General features: G+C 43.7%; 1 protein-coding gene across 1 annotated transcript in view; it reads right to left on the bottom strand.

Annotated features, from left to right (window-relative positions):
- Positions 1-10,362, bottom strand: part of CLIC4 (CLIC family member 4) — a 49,382-nt gene extending 39,020 nt beyond the window's left edge. The window contains exon 1 of the mRNA XM_035118109.3: positions 10,018-10,362. Coding sequence (XP_034974000.1) covers positions 10,018-10,092 — 75 coding nt within the window. The 5' untranslated portion in view covers positions 10,093-10,362. The remainder of the gene's footprint in view (positions 1-10,017) is intronic.
- Positions 10,363-23,706: the final 13,344 nt, after the last annotated feature.

The raw sequence follows: 23,706 nt of genomic DNA, 5'->3' as shown, positions 1-23,706 counted from the left end.
GCATTTGGGATTTTTAGTTTAAAGAAAAGGCAAGTAAGAGGTGATATAACAGAAGTTTATAAAATTATGGATGGCAGGGAGAAGTGGATAGAAAAAAGGTTTTCTCCCTCGCTCTCAACACTAGAAGCCATGGACATCCAATGAAGTTGAAAGCTGAAAGATTCAGGAGAGATAGAAGAGAGTACTTCTTCATGAAGCACATAGTCAAACTATGGAACTCGCTCCCCCAGGAGGGAGTGATGGCCACAAACTTCAATAGCTTTGAAAGATAAACAAATTCATGGAGGAGAGAGCTATCGATTACTACTAGCCATTATGATTATGCTCAACCTCCACAGTTTGAGGCAGCAATGCTTCCGGTTATCAACTGCTGGAAAACACAGGAGGAGAGAGTGCTCTTGTATTCATGTTTTCCTTTCTGGTTCCCCACGAACATCTGGTTGGCCACTGTGAGAACAAGATGCTGGACTAGATGGGCCACTGGCCCGATCCAGCAAGCTATTCTTACCATCCACCATCACCACTTTCAGCATGAACAGAAAATACATGTAACATATCTAGTTTGAACCTTCAAAGACAAACTGGTTGTTATTTGGTCCAGCATGTTATCCTTAGTTCAGCTTTGGTGAAGACATGACAAAAATCAGAGAGCTAAATTAAATTAAAATAATCAACTTAAGAAAGTGACTTCCACCAGATAACAGAAACCCTTCCCATGACTTTAGAAGGATGAGCTATAAAAATAAAGGATTTCATCCAGCAGCTGTCTAGGGAGAAATTGGCAGCATGATACTTTTAATTATCATTTTGCTGATGTCTACCTATTGTATTTAATTATTTTGTAAGTAGTATGCTATCCCTGGAATCAATAAGGGTGGTAGGAAAAAAGAATTACCGTAAGTAAAATGTAGTGTTAAAACATTTAAGGCATTGAGTTTTAGCTATTTCATGTGTTTCACCTAAGACAGAGTAGTATGGTATACCTTTCATGAATTAGTTTAGATGCAAAGTTCTGTACAGAAAAAATATTCTGAGATACCCAAAGGCAGTTCTCTTGAACCATCACAGCCTCAAGTATTCATACTCATTGTGCATTCTGCACCTAGGACACAGTGCCTAGTCAGAACAGTTTAACATGTCAAAGCACTACTTTAGAAAAACTAAGAAAATGCAGATGTGTTAACCAGCACTGCGACAACAGATGTACCCACATATTGGTGCAACTGCTACAAACACCTATCAGCAGCACCCATCTGGATGCCAACAGTACTTTTGAAAAGGAGCACGAGTGTATTCATTTTATATATATACTGTATAGAAAAAACCTGCATGTCATTTCCCTTAGACGCTAGAAGAATACAGTACAGTCAGATTTTTGCTAAGGAAGGTAAAGACTTCTGCCTCTAAAGACACTTCTCTTGCACCAGAAAAATAGCTAACAGTACACAGCATCATAGGACTACCAAATTTAAATCAACAAAGTGACAAGGTTCATTGGGTGGCCTTTGGCAAGACAGTATATCAACCTGACCTATTTAGCTTCACAACTGTAAAGCTTTGTACAGTGAAAAGTGTTCTAGACATTTTAAAGCCATGTTTGGCTCAGCTTTATTTTTAGCAGAATTCGGTATTTTAAACTACTTTTGTTTATTTAAAATAAACCCACCAAGTATGCAACAAACTAGTGGACATTAATGGTAAGAGAAAAGCATTCAAGTAGGAGAGGAAAGAGGCAGAAGGCCATCCAACAACAGTGGCTGATCTCATTGCAGTCTTGAAAATTCACAGATGTGAATTCACTCCTGAGTTCTACGCCTATATTTAGTTTATGCCTAATATGGATGTCCAGTCCAGGACATACCACTACTTCCTTTCTCCGAGTAAAGAAACCTCATTGCCCTTTGTTTAGCCAACAATGGAAAGATTAAGTGATGACTTTAGGGAGAAGAACTGCAGAAAGCTGTAATTAACTGAGTCTGATTTATGCTTAGGGTTGAAATTGGAAACTCAATGTAATTTCTTACAATCAGTTAATGAGACTACTAAAAAGTTCTCCTGGGCAATCATACGGTTAAGAAACTCATTTCCAGGTCAGCAGATGAACAGAGGCAGCTCCACAATAAAAACAGAACTGTCTACTTGGGCGACATATTATAATTAAGTCACTGACTTAGGAAGTTTGTTTTCCCTAGGCTCCAACTGCCTGCAGTCATGAGAAGTAATGCTGTTTTCACTAGTTACTCTTTGGTTGAGCAGGGCATTCGACTGGGGAACAATAGACAAAATGCACCATCAGAATTCAAACACACCCTCACTGCATTTCTGTGTAGCACACAAGGCTCTTAAAAGTTCATGTTCTCTAGCCCTCAATTATTAAGAGAAGCTTGAAAAATTAAATAAAAACATGAAGACTGAATACAGTATAATAAAATGCCATCAAAATGCATCTGTTCTCATAAGTTAAGCACATATCAAAAAGTGTAAAGGTTTATTTAGTTTCACAAGACATTTGACATAGTCATGTAAGGGCATGACCCAGCCAAAGTTAATCACTTAAGCTCCTTTGGTTTCAATGGAGGAGAGAACCACTATGGTATGTTTCCAGGCAAGTCAAAGTGCTGTCTTTGATCTTTAAAACCCATTGCAGTCCTCCTTACCACGAATACAGCAAATGATATACAGGTATCCCCCTAGATGCACCCTACTGTGCACTGAGATTTGACAGAGGCCCCACTATGGGCTACTCAATCAAAGGCCTTCTCCATGACAGCCCTGGACTCCTTACCTAGGCTGGCTAGTTCTTTACATGCATTTGGGGAGATGGCTTAAAACTAAGGGTGGTGAACCTGTGGCCCTCCAGATATTGTTGGATCATAGCTCCTATCATCCCTGACCACTGGCTGTGGGTGGGACTGTTGGGAATTAGAGTGCAGCAACATCTGGAGGGCTGCAGGTTCCTCATCCCTGGTTCAGGGTTTCCTTTTAAAGTTGGCTTTCCCTCCTTGATGAAAATGTAAGCAATTGTTTTCATTAGCTACTGGAGTTTGTCTTATGCTGCAGTCTAGTTTTTATTTGATACTGCATGATTTTGTATCATCTTATTATTAAGCTGCTTCCGGGCATGTATTTTGCAAAACCAGATATAAACAAACCGCTGTAGGTCAGCTCTCATCAAAACTATACTGGTTATATATGTTAATGACATACACCTAAATACTGTTTATTTGTATTGTTTTACTAATATATTTGCACAAGTCTTTTATATTTGCTCCGCGAACAAAAGTTAAACTAACCCTTTCTATGAAAACATTGTCTTCATCTTCAAAGCCCTGTAAAAACAATTGCTTATGACAGAGTCCTCAGTTGCATTAACAAAGCTACTATAAATAGGAACACTAAAGCAGGATATACCAAGAGCAAAGCAACTCCTCGCAGCTTCACAAGCTCTTTGAATTTGCTGAAGTACTACTGTCAGCTCATATTAAACAGATCACACACAAAAACACCAAAAACCCTACTATCTAAAGGAAACTTAGTTTTATGGCTGATTTGAATAAACCTAGTCATTTGTTGCACTTTCAGACTGGCAAGGACAAACCAGGGCAACTAAAAAGTTTCACAAGCACGTGAAATTATTGCACCGAAACGAAGTGGAACAAATTTATTGTAGCATAAATGTTTATGGATTAGATGTCTTGGGACAGTATCCAAAACTGAGTGTGAACTTTCCCCCATACTGTACACTGAAACTTCTTCTTCCTTTCCTCAATCCAAATCTGTTCTAGAGGATCCTCCAACTCTTCAAGAAGAATTTGGGTGGCCCACCAAGGAAAGACAGGGTGGGGAAGTTCTGATATGTAGGAAGAAGCCTGTTCCACTGCTGTCTGGACAGCGTGGGTTCTAATGCTTAAGTCTTTAAAGGTGCCACAAGTCATTGTTCTTTTTTCTTGCAAGAGACTAGACATAGCTACTCTGCAAATAGAAATTCTTACACGTGAGTACTGAAAGAGGTAAGCTGCAAGTCAACTTTCAGGTAACCTGGAAATAAGACATCACATGCTTATAACTTAGAAGGTTCTATAATTTAAAACCAGGTTCTTCACAAAGGAAACTACAGCTTAGCACTCAAAATGCAAACCATTGTGAATAAACATTCTTCTCAAACATTTACATGCTTTATTCAGGATCTGGTACTTTAAGTTTCTGCAAGGACTGGGTTATGGAGATAAGGACAAGCCATGTTATTCTGTTTCCAGTCACCTCCTGCATGGTAACTTCACTGTGGCAACTACAGCAACTAGCTGTATGGCTTTATAAACACCAAACAAGTGCAACCACAGACTCACAAATCCAAACCTTGTTCACTGAAGACACACTCAGACAATGAATAGCTTCAGTCATGACTAATTTAGATGCTACAGGTGAACAAAGTGTAATAGGCTTTTCCTCTATCAATGTCAAGAATGATGTCAAAAGGTGAAAAAATTCCAAGCCAGACCTTAAAAGTCTGGCTCCCTCCTCCGGAAGTCCTGACCTGGAACTTGAGGCACTTCAGGTGACAGTACCTTCTCAACTATGACTATTTAATATACCAATACTGTCTCAAGCTGCCCACTGAAAGATTAGCTGGTGCCATGGGCTCCCCTGCTCACTTTTCAAAGAAGTGCCAGCCAGTTTATACAAGTGTTCCACTTTTCATCAATTCACATAAGATGAACAGCCAAGTAAATTTCCAGCCTGCCCAAACTGTCTGGTCTAACCCTGACCATTAGGTCCAGTTGTGGACGACTCTGGGATTGCGGCGCTCATCTCGCTTTACTGGCCGAGGGAGCTGGTGTACAGCTTCCAGGTCATGTGGCCAGCATGACTAAGTTGCTTCTGGTGAACCAAAGCAGTGCACGGAAACGCTGTTTACCTTCCCGCCAGAGCGATACCTATTTACCACATAGCTGCCAAGTTTTCCCTTTTCTCACGAGGAAGCCTATTGAGCATAAGGGAAAATCCCTTTAAAAAAGGGATAACTTGGCAGCTATGTTACCTACTTGCACTTTTGACATGCTTTCGAACTGCTAGGTTGGCAAGAGCAGGGACCGAGCAACGGGAGCTCACCCCATTGCGGGGATTCGAACCGCCGACCTTCTGATCGGCAAACCCTAGGCTCTGTGGTTTAACCCACAGCGCCACCCGCGTCCCCAACATAACAATATATTCTCCAATTCTCCAATTTATTACCAATTGCATTTGTTATAACAACGAATCCCAGAATCATGAATGAAGCACCAAGAGAGAAAATAAGCATTGTGTTTTCATTTCTAGCATTGTTGTCAGAAGATAATCTTATCAAGGGGTCTGGCTTGCCATCAAAATAATCCCATTAGGCACAGTCCTCATGCCAGGTGCAGCTCTCTCACTAAAGCATAATCTTGTAAAAAAATGCTTTACCTGACTGAGAAATGGTTAGGAAACACAAGCAGGTTGTTGCATCAAGCCCAGGGCCATGAGTGGCCATACTCAAATCTTAACTAGGGGAGTAGGCTCTTCAGCTCACAAGTGTGGAATGTGGAACCTGAACAGTAGCAGGCAAAGGTTCCTGCATTTATACCAGGCCTGGGCAACCCAAAGACTTTTGTGCTGCCTGCCTATTGAAGGGCCCGGAATTGCTCTCTTGTATCCTGTTTTATTTGGTGGACAGTGATTTGGACTTGCACTTAAATCTGTTCAGCCCAGAACTTATTAGACCCTTTGGTATTCTCCTGGATTAGAGAATGATCTACCTTCACAAGGTTGTGATATGGACAATAGCCATCCAGGCTGCACAATGCCTATTAAGGGCAATACTGGAATTTAGCTTTTCAGCAACATTCTACAGGCTACAGGAAAACATTTGCCACATATTCATTATATGCAAGCCTTTACTTCTACAAGGTTCTATTTAGGTGTTTTAAATATCCCTGCTAGACATTGGAAGCAACTCTGCTTTATCAATTATACATGTGCTTTTGCTAGTAAGCTCTTAGGGAATGAAATCTATTAACTGCTTCTGTTTAATCAGCACTAAGATGCAAATATTTGCACTGCAAGTTAACATGGACTTCAGGCAGACCAGAGGCACTGACTGAAGACACAAACTTAAGTTATTAATTACCACAGACCACCAACGTAAGTGCTATAAGCAATGTTGTATTTTAACTATGCATCTAATTTGCTTTGCAAACATGCTCTAGAGCAGGAAGAGGCCATGAATTATAGCAGCAGCACCAGTGTAAATATTTTTCTTTCACAGGCACTACAGAAATTGCAATGATTATGCTTAACCACTTTGTTGGAAACTAGGAACTTCTACCTGTTTTGTTCCCCTAGAGATATAATCCATTAAAAAATCTAGTTGGTTTGTAGACCAGCTTTTTATAAATTCTGTTCAGGGTTTACTTAACATGTTCATTCCCGAGTTTAAGCCTGGCTGCTGCTGTTCTTTATGTGCCGATCACACTGATACAGGCATTTAAACAGATATTAGTACAGATTCCCAACGAAATAAACTGCTTGCTTAGGATAGATTCAATCCACGCATTGCATACATGTATAATTAAGTTGATCTTGAACTTGGTTTAGAACACTTGTAACCATTTCCTTTGAACACTCGAATGGCTACATTTCAACAATCATGTTACACTACTCTTCAGCCAGAGGCTAACAGAGCAGCTTATAAACAATTAAAATGTATTCAAGCTTGAAATGGTCAACACAAAGGGAAAATGGATTGGGAGGATGAAACCCGAATTTGCTTTTCATTTTCTTAGTTACCAGTTGTTCTAATGACCAGCTGTTTGTTAATTCAAGGAGATGAGACACAGGTGCCAGAAGCTGCTGGTCTCTCAGCTGCACCGATGTAGTGGCCCTGACTCGCTTCTCCTCCATCCTCTGCTACAGCCTGATGTAATGACTACTATTGGGTCCAGACATAGCATCCAGACATAGCCATTTGTTCCTTCTTATGCAAGTAAGGAAACCAGGAAGTCTCTATTAACCATAGCTTCCCGATGTATCTGAACCAGGAACTATGGACAATGGCTTCCAGCAATCCAAAATATGGAAGCCAACTTTAAACCATGGCCCCTTATTCTGGCCTGTTTGGAAGCTATAAACCATGGTTACTAGTTCAGTTGCACCAGGAAACTGGTCAACTGAATTCTTGGCTTGTTTCCTCACTCATGCAAGAGAGAAAAGTAAAGCAGCTGCATTAAACTCATGCATTTCCAACCTTAAGCTAAGAGTTGCATCAATCCGAATAGAGTCATTGTCAAAGTCTTCATATGGGCCAGTCCAGGTAATATGTGACAGAAGATTCAGACACTTCACAGCTTATTGGAAGTTATGAGAACACTCATTCCTCCAGCTGACTCTTCTCATAGGTAGTATGATCAAAGCTGCTTTCACAACGTTCTAATCAAATATTAAAAATCATTGCCCAGCCCCTGAACAGTCATGAGACAAGCCTAGACATGTAGTTACAGAAGGCCAGGAGACTCTTGAGAGTCCCATGGACTGCAAGAAGATCAAACCTATCCATTCTTAAGGAAATCAGCCCTGAGTGCTCACTGGAAGAACAGATCGTGAAGCTGAGGCTCCAATACTTTGGCCACCTCATGAGAAGAGAAGACTCCCTGGAAAAGACCCTGATGTTGGGAAAGAACATGAGTTTGACCAAGCTGCGGGAGGCAGTGCAAGACAAGAGTGCCTGGCGTGCTATGGTCCATGGGGTCACGAAGAAAAATAAAAAAATTGATGGACTTCCATTTCATGCGGCTCAATGTGGTGCCTTCCATAGTTCTGGTTACAGGTAGGTAGCCGTGTTGGTCTGGATACGAAGAGTCGGACACAACTAAACAACAACAACAATGAGAGGATATTCCTGTTTTCAATACATTATCACTTTTCCACAATAGAAGGGATGTAAAAGATGTGATCCTCCAGTCCCTGGATTCCTCAGAGCTGGTACATCCCCTAAGAGAATATGGGTGTGGAACAGATTGTGTGATAAGGCTCTTGTTTACAAGTCAAAAGCTTTCAAAACTCCAAAATATGCCTCTTCATATTTAAAAAGAACCATGCCTTTTAAAATGATCCCATGTAGCTCATTTCCCCTAAAAAAACCCAGCATTGCAGAAGTAGAAGCAAGAAATCAAGTGGACGCTTTTTACACTATATCCAACAGCAATTGAGTAATGGACTATTCATAGCTTGTATGAAGTAGTATTTCAAAATAAAATGACTTCATCCAGATTCAGTCAAGTTGCCACCTTATTCCCAGCCCAAGACTTCTGAGTAAGAGGGAGCTAAGATTGAGTATTACAGAAGCAGGGAAGAATGCAGAAAACAGGAACATTTTATTATTGGAGCACTTGGAAACAGCTCTTGCTTTGAAAAATACACTTATCATAATAAAAAAGGTTTAGTGAATGTTAAGGCCAGAGTATCTGGTAAAACCAAACAAGGCAAGGTTGAAACCAAAGCACACTCCCCAAAGGCCATTTTTGGAAACCAGAAATGGTTCCATAAATAAAAACATAAACAAGTCTTTATCCTCTCTGAAATGATGTCCACTATTAATTAACTTTTTATAGGGAAACGAACAGGAAACAGAAGAGTGAAACTGAATGGAAAGAAAGATTCACATCTATAACTTAACTTTGCAACAGGAGTCTCTTTCAAAATACTGCTCATAGTGATCAACACATCATAAAAATTGGAAGTAGTAGTTTGCAGATTATGACATGATGTGATTTAACTGGTTCCTAAGTCTAGTTACAGACTCTTTGAAAAGACGTAGGTAGGGAAGTGCCTGGTTGCATTAGGTGGGGGTGGACCTCCCTCTGTGAAAAAGCTAACAAAACAATAGGCTCTTCAAATTGGAGATCATGTATGATGCCCAAAAACAAGGAAAGAGGACTGAATATACAAACCAAGTATAGACAACCTTCAGGGGATATACCGGTATGGGTTAGACTGGAAGACAACTAAGGATTAGCTGAGGAATGTTGGGATGGAAGGACTCCAGCATGTCACAAAACCAAAAGACCTGCAGAGGAAAAGCTTTCCGACCCCATCACCAAACTGAAATCGCACAACAGAATTGTATTTTTTTGAAGAATGTGCAGAAGAACAACCCACAGAGAAAGAGGGATATGAGAAGTTAGTGTCAGGCTGATTAGTACCCATGCTATTTATGAAGTTCTAGAGTCTTCATTTCTATAATACAGTATGGAATAAGCTATATGCAGCCAACAGGTTTAAATGCACAGAAATGAAGAGATGACTGTGTGGAAGGGCGAGGAGAATCTGCCCATATAACACACATTGTTTTGCTACTTACACAATTTCCTTGTCTTATACTCAACCCACGGAACACTTCCTTGGAAGTTAAGTCCCGCTGAGTTCACTAGGAATTATTTCCAAATACCCACGCACAGAACCAGAATGTCCCTCCCCAAACTCCAGTTCTGGACACAGCCCAGCAGCCTGTCCTGGAGAGGCGAGAGGGAACGCCATAGGGAAATGTTGAGATTGAGAACTGCTGCGGGGTATTGCAGAAAGCAAAGTCGAGTCCCTAACGACTAAAAGCCACTTGCTCAGACCCCACTCTCTTGCCTCAGAGATCTTCAACGGGCTCTTTCGCCGAGTATGTAGAAGCTGAAGGTTAAGACCAAGGATGAGTGCAAGAAATGACACCGGAAATAATAGAGGCACATCGCGCTATTTCTGTTCCCAGGCACCAAATTTGCATGCGATTTTTACTGCCATAATGTTTTGTAAGCCGCTTTGAGAGATTATTATTAAATAACAATAGAGTGGACCCAGAAGCGTGCATGAGAAATACCATGGCGATGTGGAGTAAGGCGAGTCAAGTCGACTCCCTCAATAAGGAGCAGGGATGAACCACACACTACCGGAGAGGGGGGCTGCTTAATAAAGGCTGGGGGGGGGAGAAGCACACTACCCGCAAGGAGCACCTTTTACCTTGACGAAGAGCTCGATGAGAGGCTGCTTGTCGCCCTCTTCCTTCACCCCGTTGACCGGCACCGAGAGCGCCATGCTCTGTCCTCCTCGCTCGGCCACCCGCTCTGCGTGGAGACTGACCGGCGGCGACGCCCTGCGAGCAAGCGAGAAAACTCCTCCCTTCACTCACTCACTCACTCAGCCGGTCCTTCGCTCGCCTGCCCGTCTGGCTCCCCTCACGGCTTGTGCGAGCGCGCTGGCGAGTGCGAGGGAGGGAGGGAGCGCCCCGCGGATTCCGCTCTTTCTCTCTCTCTCCCTGCCTCCTAGACTTCAGGGACGTCGAACAAGGCGGACCGCGACTGAGGAGCCGATTCTAGAGACGCCGCCAATTTATACCAAGGGGAGGGGATTGAGCCGCGAAAGGGGCGTGGCAAACCGCGCGGGGGGTGCAGGGAGCAAGCGAGGAAACAAACAGCGACGGATAAAGGTTGGGAAGACACCGCCTAATAATATTTGTCGGGTGCCAGGGCGGGGCCTGTGCTGCGAAGGAGGCGTGACTTAGGACATCAACCCGCCCCCGGCAGCAAAGAGGCGGGACTCTGACGAATGGGAGTGGGTGTGGCCTGAGCAGGGTGGGCGTGTTTCAGGGGACTGTAGTGGGGAGCCTCCCGCCCATAGCTGTCAAGTTTTCCCTTTTCTCGCGAGGAAGCCTATTCAGCATAAGGGAATTTCCCTTAAAAAAAGGGAGAACTTGACAGCTATGCTCCCGCCCCCTTTCCCCGACTCAACCCAGGCGAGGGGAAAGAAGGGGGCGTGGCCTGACTTCGTTGCGCTCGCTCGCTGCTGAGCAGGGGGAGCGTTTGTCTTGGCTGGTGATAGGGAGGGTTCAGATGCGAAGGAGCCGGGCCTGTGAGGCGGGTGAAGGTCTCCTTGCATGAAACTCAGGAACAAGTTTCTAGTCCACGTGTTTGTCTATTCATACCCTTCCCTTTTAATGTATAACTTGTCTCAGACTCAGCATCAGATTAAAAGATTAACAAAAATAACAAACCCACAAAATCAAACCATTTCCAGGGGTATAGCTGCGCAAGTCATTTGAAGCAAAAACCATAGAACCTAGTGGCCTCTTAGCGAATTTATTCGTGCATCAGCTTTCACAGACCTAAGACCATTGTTAGTGTTATTATTTATTTCATGAATTGATACCCCCAAAGCATCCCAAAGCCCCTGGCCAGGGCTGATGGGAAACGGGTTCCAGCAGCACCTGGCAGCGCACAACTGCCTCCCCACTGCTATGGTCTTCAGCCAGCATACCTGCAGGTATAGGCTGGTATACAAATTAATAACAACACCTTAAGGCAGTGGTTTTCAACCTGTGTGCCGTGGCACCCTGGGGTGCCTTGAAGATGGTCAAGGGTGCAGCGGGCAACGGTGGCCTCTGTCCCTCTTCCCTCCCTCCTATGATGCCCTCTTGCATCTCTGCCTTCCAAAGGTTTGCACAGCTGTTTGTTGCAGCAGCCCTGGCTACAAATGGTGCCTCGGGCTGGCCAGGATGTGTTTCCAGGCCCCTGTGGGACAGTGTGAGGAGGTACTTCTCTTTGGGGCGGGGAGGGAGAGTGGGCAGTTCAGAGACCAGGGGCAGCTGCCCAGAGGACTCCCAATGAGAGGGTGAGGGGAGGCTGAGGGAACACTCCACAAGGGAGGGTGTTTGAAAAAGGGTGAGAGGCTGCCAGCTCTGCAGGCAAGTAGTGACATAACTGGACTGCTGAGCCCCACGGGGGTGCCGAAGAAAGAATGTAGTTGGTCAAGGGAGCCATGGACTCAAAAAGGTTGAAAACCTCTGTCTTAAGGACAGGATTGTGCCTTAAGTGTAAAATAGGTTTTTTAAGACAATTGTGAATTATGTTTAGCAAATACAGCTGCATGCACATGCTCCAGCTGTTCCGATTTTCCAGGCACAATCCCTATTTTCTGGTCCTTTTTCCCTGGTAGAATGCTGTCCCTTTTCTTTCCTTTCCTTCTTTCTTTCTTTCTTTCTTTTTGAAAAGCCTTGTTCTCAGCTTGACCTGCAAATGTTATCATTCTGAAGGGTTCAGCTACCACTCCAGGATCTCTGGAACTTAGACCTCAGAGTAGGACGTGGGTGGTTAAGACAGTAATCTTTTGCATTAGGAAGAAATAAACTTGGCACATTTGTAAAACTTGATGTCCGGTTTGGGATATTCAGCTGAAGGGCAGTATACAAATTTAATAGTAGTAGCAGTAGTATTAGTAAATTGTTTCTTTATTAATGTACATTAATTCTACTGTTTAGCCTACTTGAGCATAACTAAGATTGAATACAATTATTTGTGTCAGTTTGCATTGCTATAGCTTTTAATTTCTACTGAGTTTCATTTGCATGCAATTTCAGAGGGAGTAGGATCACATTTGAGTGACAAATAATATTTTGATTGACTTGCACCCACTATAGTGTCAATCTTACTCGGCTACGAGCGATCACCAAAGAAGAAGAAGAAGTGTCCCATTCCATCTTTGATGTTCACTCGCTGCCCCCCATGGATGCCATCCCACAAACCTAATAAATCTGCTGGCAAATTTAACCATAGCAGTATCAAGCCTTAGCATCTCGTCCCATTCTCATGAACCATGCTCATACCACACCCAGTGCTAATTTGGGAGTATGACTTTTGCTTTTCTATTTTGAATAAAAGCAAAATCTTTTATTTCCCTACATAAGGGAGGGGCAAGCATAGACCGCCAGAGCAAGCCGGCTGGTGCAGTGCCCAATGACCTAATGTCTGGGACCAGCCACCGCATGGGCTTGTGCTTGGAAAGAAGGCGGGCAGGAAACCAACTTCCTCCTGTGTCTCCTTCATCCCACAGCAGGATTTGAGGTTGAAAATTGCTCAGAGCAGCTGCTATAATACCTGTGAGATGAGCAAATCCTTCCCTATGCAATCTAATTTGATTAGTGCTGGACTCAGTAGCAAAACAGTAACTGCTTTTCGTTCACAACCCTATACTGAAAGTTAGGGATGGGTGACTGTCAATTTCAGTTTCTTGCTATTTCTCATTTTTCTAAGCTTAAGCTCAGTTCTCCACATTTTGGCAAACAACTCTTGAGTTATGTGCAAATCGAGTATATCAGAAACTTCTATTTCAATCAAAATAATGATTTATAAAGGCCATGTGGACAGGCAGAGAAATACCTATGTGCATACTCACAATGGACCTCAACTTTCCAGGACTCAGAGAAAGCAGAGAAATACTAGTTGTGGGGAGCAAACAACAACTGCCAGCGCAATACATCCCATCATGCACCACCCACTAGTGTGAACAGGAACCATTAAACGAGTTAACTTGAAAGTGCACAAGTGTAGAAAAAAGTGTTTAAAAAAGTAAACAAAAGCACACACTGAAAAATAGGATCAGTGTGACCCACAAACATGTTAACAGGCAGGTGTATATACACTCTGAAATATTTCCCTGCTTCTGTTAAGAAAGATCCGTTTAGTGTTGGCATACCAAGTGGCTACCAGCCAGATTATTTCTGGCCAGCTGTATAAGCTCTCCACCCACTTTCTCTGACATCCGCTGAGCTCTTTTCTTGTTATCAGCCTGACCTTTTCTTTTTCAACGGATCCACTCTCCAGCTCTTGCACTCTAAAGCAGCAGCATGGGGGAGGGCGGGCAGGGCTGACTTTCTCCAACATGAAACTTAACAAAAATGTGGAATCTAGATTTCAAGTGTGATCTGGGCCAGGGTTGGGCTGAAGTTAAGAATAGTCTGCTAGAATCTCCGGTGTTCTAGAGGCTCAGGCCTTCCACAGAAGTCGAATCTCCAGGCTCTGCCCCACAGCTGTAGGTCTATGCAGAGCAGGCTCTACCATTAGGCAGAGTGAAGTAAACGCCTCAGGTGGTATATGATTGAGGGCAATGGTGGTGCCTCCCCCAACCACCATTTCTTCCAAGCCTGCTGCTTATTCCTTACTGTTAGAGGACAGCCTCTCATACACACCTAAACAGCCTGGTGCCCTGAGGTGCAGTGGAGGACATTGTTCCAGTTGTATAGCTGTCCCTTGCCTTAGGCAGCAAAATGTATTGTGCCTGGCAGACATTTAATAAGCCCTTAATTTCAGTCCCATGGACTGCAAGAAGATCAAACCTATCCATTCTTAAGGAAATCAGCCCTGAGTGCTCACTGGAAGGACAGATCGTGAAGCTGAGGCTCCAATACTTTGGCCACCTCATGAGAAGAGAAGAATCCTTGGAAAAGACCCTGATGTTGGGAAAGATTGAGGGCACTAGGAGAAGGGGACGACAGAGGACAAGATGGTTGGACAGTGTTCTCGAAGCTACGAACATGAGTTTGACCAAACTGTGGGAGGCAGTGCAAGACAGGAGTGCCTGGCGTGCTCTGGTCCATGGGGTCACGAAGAGTCGGACACGACTAAACGACTAAACAACAAACAACAATTTCAGCGCAGGGCCCCAGTCACCTGTCAAATTCGGTCCACAAGGCTAGATCTTGATAAGGATATGGTCTAAGGCAGGCATCCCCAAACTTCGGCCCTCCAGATGTTTTGGACTACAATTCCCATCTTCCCCGACCACTGGTCCTGTTAGCTAGGGATCATGGGAGTTGTAGGCCAAAACATCTGGAGGGCTGAAGTTTGGGGGTGCCTGGTCTAAGGAGTCAAAAGGTTCCCCACTGGTTCTGCCTCCACTACGGTATCATAGGAAGTGCGCCTCTGAATACTAGTTGCTGGGAATCACAAGCGCAGGAAGCACTGTTGTACTCACATCCTACTTGGGGGCTTCACTTCATAGGCATCTGGTTGGCTACTATTAAACAAAATGCTGGAGTAGGTGGGCCTTTGGTTCTAGCAGGGTTTTTATTATCTCAAAGGGGACAAGGCTTTTATCCAAGAAGGGTCAATAAATCTTTGATCTGGCAGTATTCATAAGACAAGAATCACAAGACAGAGAAACCAGTAGGAGAACACTTCAATCTCCCGGGACATTCTATACAAGATCTCAAAGTAGCTGTCTTATTACAAAAGGATTTAAGAAATAGACTGGAAAGAGAAGTTACTGAATTGCAACTTATTACCAAACTTAAAACCATGGAGAGACCTGGTCTGAATAGAGACATTGGATTCTTGCAGCTGAAGAGATTTTGAACTACCAGTACTGCACCACTGACACATATAGCTATCCTTAGAGCAGCCTTCCCCAACCTGATGCCCTCTAGAATGATGTGAACTACAACTCCCATTATCCCAGATCTTTGGCTTTGCTGGCTAGGGCTGATGGCAGTAGGAGTCCAACAATATCCAGCAGGCACCATGCTGGGGGAAATGTTGACGCCATTGTTGCCTCCCATAGGGAGCAAGGCAGAGTTAAACATGTGGTTTTCAGGCTCAGCAACCTATTGTACTCAGGGAGATGTAGACACAAAGAGAGTATTGTTCTTTAGGGGCATGGGCCCCTGGCATCAAGGCCCAGCAGGAGCTCCCAGCTAATGGAAGCATTAATGCAGGCCTGCCTCTTCCCCTAGCAAATCCAACTGTCTTTCCTGAATAATTTGTCTGGGAAATCTTTGCATTAAATGTGAAGGAGGCATATAGGCTTATACGACATGCTGAGCTTCTCCCATCTTGCTGTGCCCCTTCAGGCCCAAGTCTGTTGCAAATGCCTCTGCAATGCTGCCGGTCTCTGTATTTACCATGGACAGTCCTCGGTTTTTGACTCTTATCCCTCACAGTTACTGCTCCTATTTTGTGGGATTTTGCCTTTTGTGAAAAATTTAACCATGACTTTAAGAGGGTGAAAGCTTGGAATAAACCCTGCATACCTCTGAAGTTCAGTCAGCCTTGACTAGGAACTGAGCCTTGAATGTGGAAAGCCAGCCCTGCCCTGTGGAACTCCCTGCCAATAGAGGCTCAGCAGGAATCATCTAGCCTTTCATATAGGCTTGTCTCTGAAGAACACAAGTTAAAATCTGAATTCTATTGAATTCAAATTGTAATAAAATACCATGCAATAAATAAAATAAGCAATTAAAATGCCATTTAAAATAATGTAGCCTATAGCACAGCACATTACAATTGTTACAGTAATGGGGAGAAATTCAGTAGTCCTGCAAGACCCTCAACAATTTTCAAATGGCTTGCAAGCTGGACGAGGGGTTTGGGAACCATTGTTTTAGATGTTTCCTGAAAACTGGGTTATTCAGTCAGGCCTTTGAAATGTGAAATTTGTTTTTCCCAACCGGTATTTCTTGATGTTCTTATTGATTACTATCATTTTCTGTAGTGTATACCACCTTGCTGCAGTTTTTTGAATAACAGTGTGGTCTGTAAACTTTTTTTTTAAAGAATAATTTAGAATAATCAAAAATTATTATCAAGAATAATCCCATGGGGTCTTTTGCTCCCTAAATATCCTGAGCCAAACTAAACTGAGGCTTGAAGTGAGAGGCTTACTGATAACAGTGTGTGTGTGTGTGTGTGAGAGAGAGAGAGAGAGAGAGAGAGAGAGAGAGAGAGAGAATAGAGAAATAGAGAAATAGAGAACTGGACTGAGGTAATTGTTTGGCAAATGCCTCTCTCCCCTTCTCTCTCCCTCCTATCTAGTCTTCCTGTCCCCATCTGCCAACAGCGCATTGTCTACAGCATTTGGGACTCTTGTCTCTGTTGACAGTAACAGAGTTGACATTTCCAGCTGCAGCGTTCTCTGCCAGGCCCTCCGCAAGTGAGCTCATAATAGCAGAATTCAAAAACACACAAAGATGGCTGTCTTCAACGCAGCATTTCGAAGTGATGTCACAGGCTAGGCCTACAACCAGGGGATCGCGACTCACACCAAGGCCTGCTTTTGCATTTTTCTCCTCGGAGGAGCAAATCACTAGTTAGCTGCAGCACAGTTTCCAACACTCCCTCGACTCTGTTTTTGACTTTCCATTTCAATGCAGGGTCTTTGTTTTCACCCATTAACATGAAATAATACAAAGAGCCCCCTGATTATTATCTATACCCCGCTGCTGCTACTACTACCAACCAGCATCTTATGATTCCTGGCAACTGGGATTCAGAGACATAACTGCTTCTCTGACCAATGGTCAGTGACCATGGAGATAGAAGACAGCTTTAATGGCCACTAGCAGTCAACACACCTCTCCATGCATTTGTCTAGTCTTCTTTTAAAGCCACTGAAGCTGATGGCCATCACTGCCTCTAGCTGCCATCCGCTAGCTGCCTTTCCCCCCTCTCTGTGTCACTTCTGGTCTCTCCTTTTTGCATTGTTCTCCCTCCATCCTTTGTCTCCATTTCATTGTAAGCAAGGCTAGAGCCAGCCTTTCTACATAGCAGGGGGAAACAGCATGCTTTCTTGTGTCTCCGCACAAGCAAAGGTCTGCACCCCAATCTGCTACCCCACCAGTATTTTCTTCCCCTCTTCTTTCTTTAACCTCTCCTTCTGCCTTTCTTGCCTCAATTTGTCTCTCTTCCCTCTCATTGCTATTACTTCTTGCTGAGTTAAATGCAAAAGCATACAAGGCTTTTCACAGGCGTCTCAGAAGAGCTGTGGGGCATGTCTGGCTGGCAGAAACAGACCAGAAGGTCTGTCAACTCCAACACACACACACACACCCCAGAATCAAAGAGAAGAGGCAGTGAAAAGATGGAAGCATCCTCTCCCCTTCACGTTTGATAGGTGTGGGTGGGGTGGGCCTTAGCTGCCAGTTTCCCATAGAAGTGGGGAAAAGATGCGAATCCCCCAGAGAACTGCAAATCATTGTGGGGGAGCACACTTGACTCACTAGAGCTGTCTATCGGAGTGTCAGCTGAGCAAGTATTCACAATACGTGGCATATTTTCATTCAAAACTATTTTGGGGTCTGAGTTGCCCCATTTTAATAACAACTACTCAGGGCAGGTGACAAAGAGCTATCAAAAATATAAATAGGTGCCAACACTGGTTCTCAAACTCAGCAAAGAGGGCAAAGAGGTTAATTTTGCATGGTCTTCTCTCCTTGGCGATCACTCATAGCTGAGTAAGATTGCCTTCCATGAATATGGTCTTAATGGGTGGCTCTGGAGGTCAATTCTGGATCCGCACATCATCTCACAGTGGGGACATAGATTTCCAGGCGGGAGTTGATCACGGTGAGGATTTTTGCAAGGTAGGTATTCTGAAGCTTGTGTCATGGAAAAATCATTCTGCACATTCTGCAAAAGCAGAGTTATGAAATGCAGTTGGACCCATTTTGGCTTTTAGGACAACCCACATGCCTCACAGCAACTGAGACTGTAAACCAAGCCTAAGCAGGAGTAACTGAAACCACTGCATATCACTTCCCAGATTAGCCCTGTATCCACTTCTTCCAGGCCTGCACTCTTAATACGCTATCAACAGTAGCTTTGGGATGAAACTGCTATGAATGACAAGGAGGACCAATTTAAAGAGATGGGGCTATGGTGTGCAAAACAAGTTTCAAGACTGAGCTTCAGCTCAAGTTATGCCCTGATCTTCATTCCACAGACATACATATCACATTCACACACAAGTAACAATTACCCAGAATATCCAGCCTTGGCACAAATTATGCCTGTTCTACTCGGAATCCCTACACAGAAAAATGATCAGCCAGACTTCAGAATGAGGATGGTTTGATTGAAATGGACCCCTTAAGCCCTTCACCCTGTTACCTGCTTAAGGTTGCTTTTGCCCTCCAGCTTACTCAATTATTCATGGCATCTCCTGGCAACTTGGAAGCATCAACAGAGCTAATCTTGCACACGAGAGCGTGATCCCATTCTCTACCACTGAGCTCTTCCTGGTAGCATAAATGGTGTTTGTATCAGCCTCAATGGACCTGGGCATTCACATCACATCTACACATGCATTTTAAGCCTTTGGCATAGCCCTCTAATCTCCATATCCTACTCACCTACTGCAGCTAGTCTAGGCAAGTCTAAGCAAAGACACAGCCACTCCCACCTCACCCACCTCCAGTAATATTCTTCTTCTTAAAATGACTGATATAGTATATCTTGAAGGCATAAGGGGGGGGAGGATGTTCTATGAAATGCTATTGTTCGTAGCAGTCTTAAAGTAAGTCATTCATAATAAAAGTCCTTCAGTAGCTAGCTATAAAGAGAGGAAATGAATCAGAAAGATCTAGCTCTTAACAAAATAAAAAAATCCCTTCCAGCAGCACCTTAAGAGACCAACTAAGTTTGTCATTGGTATGAGCTTTCGTGTGCATGCACACTTCTTCAGACCAACACGGCTACCTACCAGTAACTAGATCTAGCTCTAGTTTCTCTTTGCTGCTCATGCACTTTGTGTGACAATATAATCTCATTTTGTGTCACCTGGTGATGGTGCATGAAGGACCAAGGAAGAGCATCTCACAAGTGATCAAAGTGTCAAGTGTGTGTGTGTGTGTGTGTGTGTGTGTGTGTGATGCTTTAGTCAAATAAACTTTTCCCCCTCAGGCAAATGGTGACTCCAGCCACATCAGTTGGCAAACCACTTACAGAATGAAAAATGCAAAATACAAGCTTGATGAATATTTAATGGCAGTCAAATACCATTTTCCCAGGAGTGAATGTGTGTGCCAAAGAAGAGGGTGATGGGGGGGGGGGGCTTAAAGCAATATTAAGAATAAGCTGTGGGTCTTTAAAGTTAACAACAACAACAACAACAACAACAACAACATATTATTATTATTATTATTATTATTATTATTATTATTATTATTATTACCCCTCCCACCCCACCCTCAGGACGGCTTACAACAGAATATTAAAATACAATAATCTATTAAACATTAAAAGCTTCCCTAAACAGGGCTGTCTTCAGATGTCTTCTAAAAGCCTGGTAGTTGTTTTTCTCTTTGACATCTGGTGGGAGGGCGTTCCACAGGGCGGGTGCCACTACCGAGAAGGCCCTCTGTTAAACTTTAAACAGTAATTTTTGTAGACCTTTGCTTTGTGGATTACCACTTCAGTTCCTCTCAGGTTCTTGTTTCTCCAGACTTAAGTTCAGTTCTTGGCATTTCCACAACACATCAGTTTGCAATCCGTTTTTAAAAGCCTCGTGAAAATTCACCAGCATTTGAATGCTGATTTCTCCAAATATATACATTTTTCTATGCAATTTGCATAATATTTGCAAAGCAACCTTCCCTACTGTAATGCATTTTTGTATGTCATTGTCACTACTATATGCATTTTTATGTACAGTATATTGTGCCCTAGAATAGGCATTTTTGTACACATTACCTGGCTGGAGGATGGCTGTTTTTTTCGGTACCCTTTTGTCTCAAAAAGTGTGGATTAGGTAGGTTTGCCTTTATGTGCAAACTGAAGCAAATTTCTCTCCCATTGCCAGCTAGGGGTGTGCTATGTGAGGTCTATTGTGAGGTTGTTGTTGTTGTTTAGTCGTTTAGTCGTGTCCGACTCTTCGTGACCCCATGGACCACAGCACGCCAGGCACTCCTGTCTTCCACTGCCTCCTGCAGTTTGGTCAAACTCATGTTCGTAGCTTCGAGAACACTGTCCAACCATCTCGTCCTCTGTCGTCCCCTTCTCCTTGTGCCCTATTGTGAGGTACTATTAAAATAAAATAAAAAATTTCCTGGAAATTATGCTGCTTTTAACAGATATTTATTGTATTTGATTTTCATATGCAATGTTCATTTGCAATGTTTAGAAGGGGTTGTTTTTTCCATATTTATTTTAATATGTATAAAAATTCAAATGCCCAAACCATTTCCTAATACAGCTATATTACAGTATCTTAAACATACACTCAAACATATGTTCTCTCACTTGTTTTACAGGATTGGGGCTTATAAAAATAAATAATCCACACCAACACTTGATATTCCTAATTCTCTTTTCACATGAATTGTTAACAGACTCCATTTATCTAATTGCCTTTGATAGTTATCACTATTCTTTTAGCATGGCTATTAATTCAATCAGGCTTAACTCCCACCAAATATTTCTAGCAAGATCTTGGTTGGTTGGTTTGCAGGCACTACCCCACAGCTTTGGCATATTATAATATTGCAGTGGCTCAGATACATAGGATCTGCATTTTGTAGGGTTGTAGGGTTCTATTCTAAACATAGTTTAATGAGCAGTCAGAGAGTCAAATGGCATTTGGGGCTTCCTGACCCTTGGCTAACTAACTAATAAAAGCTGCTTGCAGAGGGCTTTGAAATTCACCCAGGGGCAAGATCATGTAACCCTGCAGGGCCCTGTACAACCCTGGAGTAGTTGGACCTTCAGCCTGATCCAGCAAGACTCTCCTTCTGTTTTTACGGTATCCACGGGTAGCAGGTCCTATCCCAAGCAGCCGTGTGCTTACACTCCTCTAGCGCAGTGTTTCTCAACCAGTGTGCCTCCAGATGTTTTGGGACTACAACTCCCATCATTCCTGACCACTGGTCTTGCTAGCTAGGGATGATGGGAGTTGTAGTCCCAAAACATCTGGAGGCACACTGGTTGAGAAACACTGCTCTAGCGGAAAGGAGGGCACAGTGCGCCAGAAGTTCAGAGTGACCAACAGACCAAGTTAAAAGAATTGGCTTTTATTCATAGGGCTTGCACTTCTAGCCTAGTTTCAGCTCAAGGGCCGCATTCTCTTCTGGGCAACCTTTCGGGGGCCACATGCTAAAGTGAGTGGAACAATGCATGTAAATTTTGCCTTCCTATGGTTGGGTGGTTTCTACTCACATTCACCTTTCTCTGCCCTCCAAGCAAGCAGGAGGCATTATCAGAGTTCAAGGGCATACTACAGCCAAACAAAACACTCAAAGAGGGTGTGAAGCAGGACTGGTGATGGGTGGTGAAGAGTTCTGAGGGCCAAACGGAGGGTACTTGAGAGCTGCAGTGGGCCCCTAGGACTGGGGTCCCCCACCCCTGCTGCAGAACCACAAATTCAACTTCTCTCCAGGCTGGCCCAAGATATTTTGCTGCCTGAGGCATCCCACCCACTCACCCTGTCCTGCATTCTGCATACAGAAGCCAGTTGGACTGGCAGCTGAATCTCACTCCCACATCAACAATGGGCCAGCCTCCTGCTCTGACCACACCTGAGGGAAGCAGGCTAGCTTGGGAGGTGGAAAACAGGCCATGTGGCATACTCAGCTCTGTCCTCTAACAGAAGGGCTCAGAAGGAGTGACTGGGGACTTCCACTGCTGCTTCCTGGGGTGGCAGGTGGCTCACTGCAGTTAATTGTAGGGTTGGCCCCTTTCAGCCAAATTAAAGTGGGGCAAAGTGCTGCAAAAAAACAAAAAACCCCACCCCAGTTGCATTTCCTCATTTCTCAACCTCCAAAAGCCGGTTTTAACAATGCTTCTGAAACTTGCTCAGGAAAAGAGCATCTCCAATTAGTTTCTGTTAATTGGTTTCTGTTTCTTCTGCGGAGGGCACTGACATTTGTTGTTATTTTATTGTCCAGTTGTTATTTTATTGCTTTATATCTGGGGGGTCGCCAATGTGGCACTTGTGCCCACCGGGGCCTTCCACATGTCTTAAGGTGACCTGCAAAAGAAATTCAGCTAAAAAACATTTTAAAAACAACTTTAAAAGTGACAGCAGCTAGATTCTTAAACAATACAAAGTAGACTCCCTTGGCAAAGACCTGTTCATCCAAGTGTGGAAGCTGGTCGAAACAAATATGTCAGAACAACACGCCACCCCAATCTCTGAGCGGTGTAAGATTCCTGGGGTTTCAGGCACTTACCCAGGGTTTGTGTTTCATATTGGGAATGAAGCACAGCAGAGACTGTGGTGTCTTCATAATATATGGTTTCTTTACACATTTATACAACCTGAGCCTACAGTGGAGGGGTTCACAGCGTGAACAACCCAAGACAACCTTGTCTCTCCCATAGCTGCAGTCTTAGATTCAACAGTAATCAATCATTGTTCCACCTCTCTGCTTTCCATCTTCCTGCTTTGCTTCTAGGTCACATCACAGCAAACTCTGCTCTAAAATGCAGACTTTGTATTTTTAACTAAGAGTTGAAGGGAGGGCCCTACCCATTTGTTTTCCGGCTCAAAGCCCCCTTTCCCTTGTTTTCTTAATGACATCTTTAGTGGGCCGTTACTAGGCTGGATGGATCCAGGAATGAGAAAGATTGATTAGATTTTCTTGGGTTACAATAGTATGTGCATTGTTTCTGTTTTCAGGTCATAGAGTCTTTTCTACAGATCAGTTGCATTCGATATGAGACATTAATGTTGTATACAGTATACGGTTGGGGGAGAAGAGAGGTGGAGAGAGCGAGCCCAACAGGACAACAACGAGAACCTACCAACAGCATACAAATCAATATGGTCAACTTGACCCAACAACCCACCCCCCTCACACACGCAAACAAATCTCACTGCAGTCAACCAAAGGCAACCAACCATGCCCTGGGCTCCCCCACAACCAATCCCAGGTATTTCTATGGAGGTGGGTGATGCTCTCCCAAAGGATGGGGAATTCAAATGCTCTAATCAGGCAGCCTGAAAGAGCCACACCCACAGGTTGATCCGGCATGTAGCCATCTTCACATACCTCAATTAACAATCTGCAGGATCATTGGGGGCAGAGGGGTGGGCGGCTCAACTTTGGAGGTGCAGTGAGGTAGATGGTTTGGAGGTGCATACATCACTACTGGGAAAACCATAGCTTTA

Source organism: Zootoca vivipara, chromosome 6 (assembly GCF_965207765.1).
Source record: "Zootoca vivipara chromosome 6, rZooViv2.hap1.1, whole genome shotgun sequence".
NCBI classification, from domain to species: Eukaryota; Metazoa; Chordata; class Lepidosauria; order Squamata; family Lacertidae; genus Zootoca; species Zootoca vivipara.
This window is presented reverse-complemented; position numbering and strand designations above follow the sequence as displayed.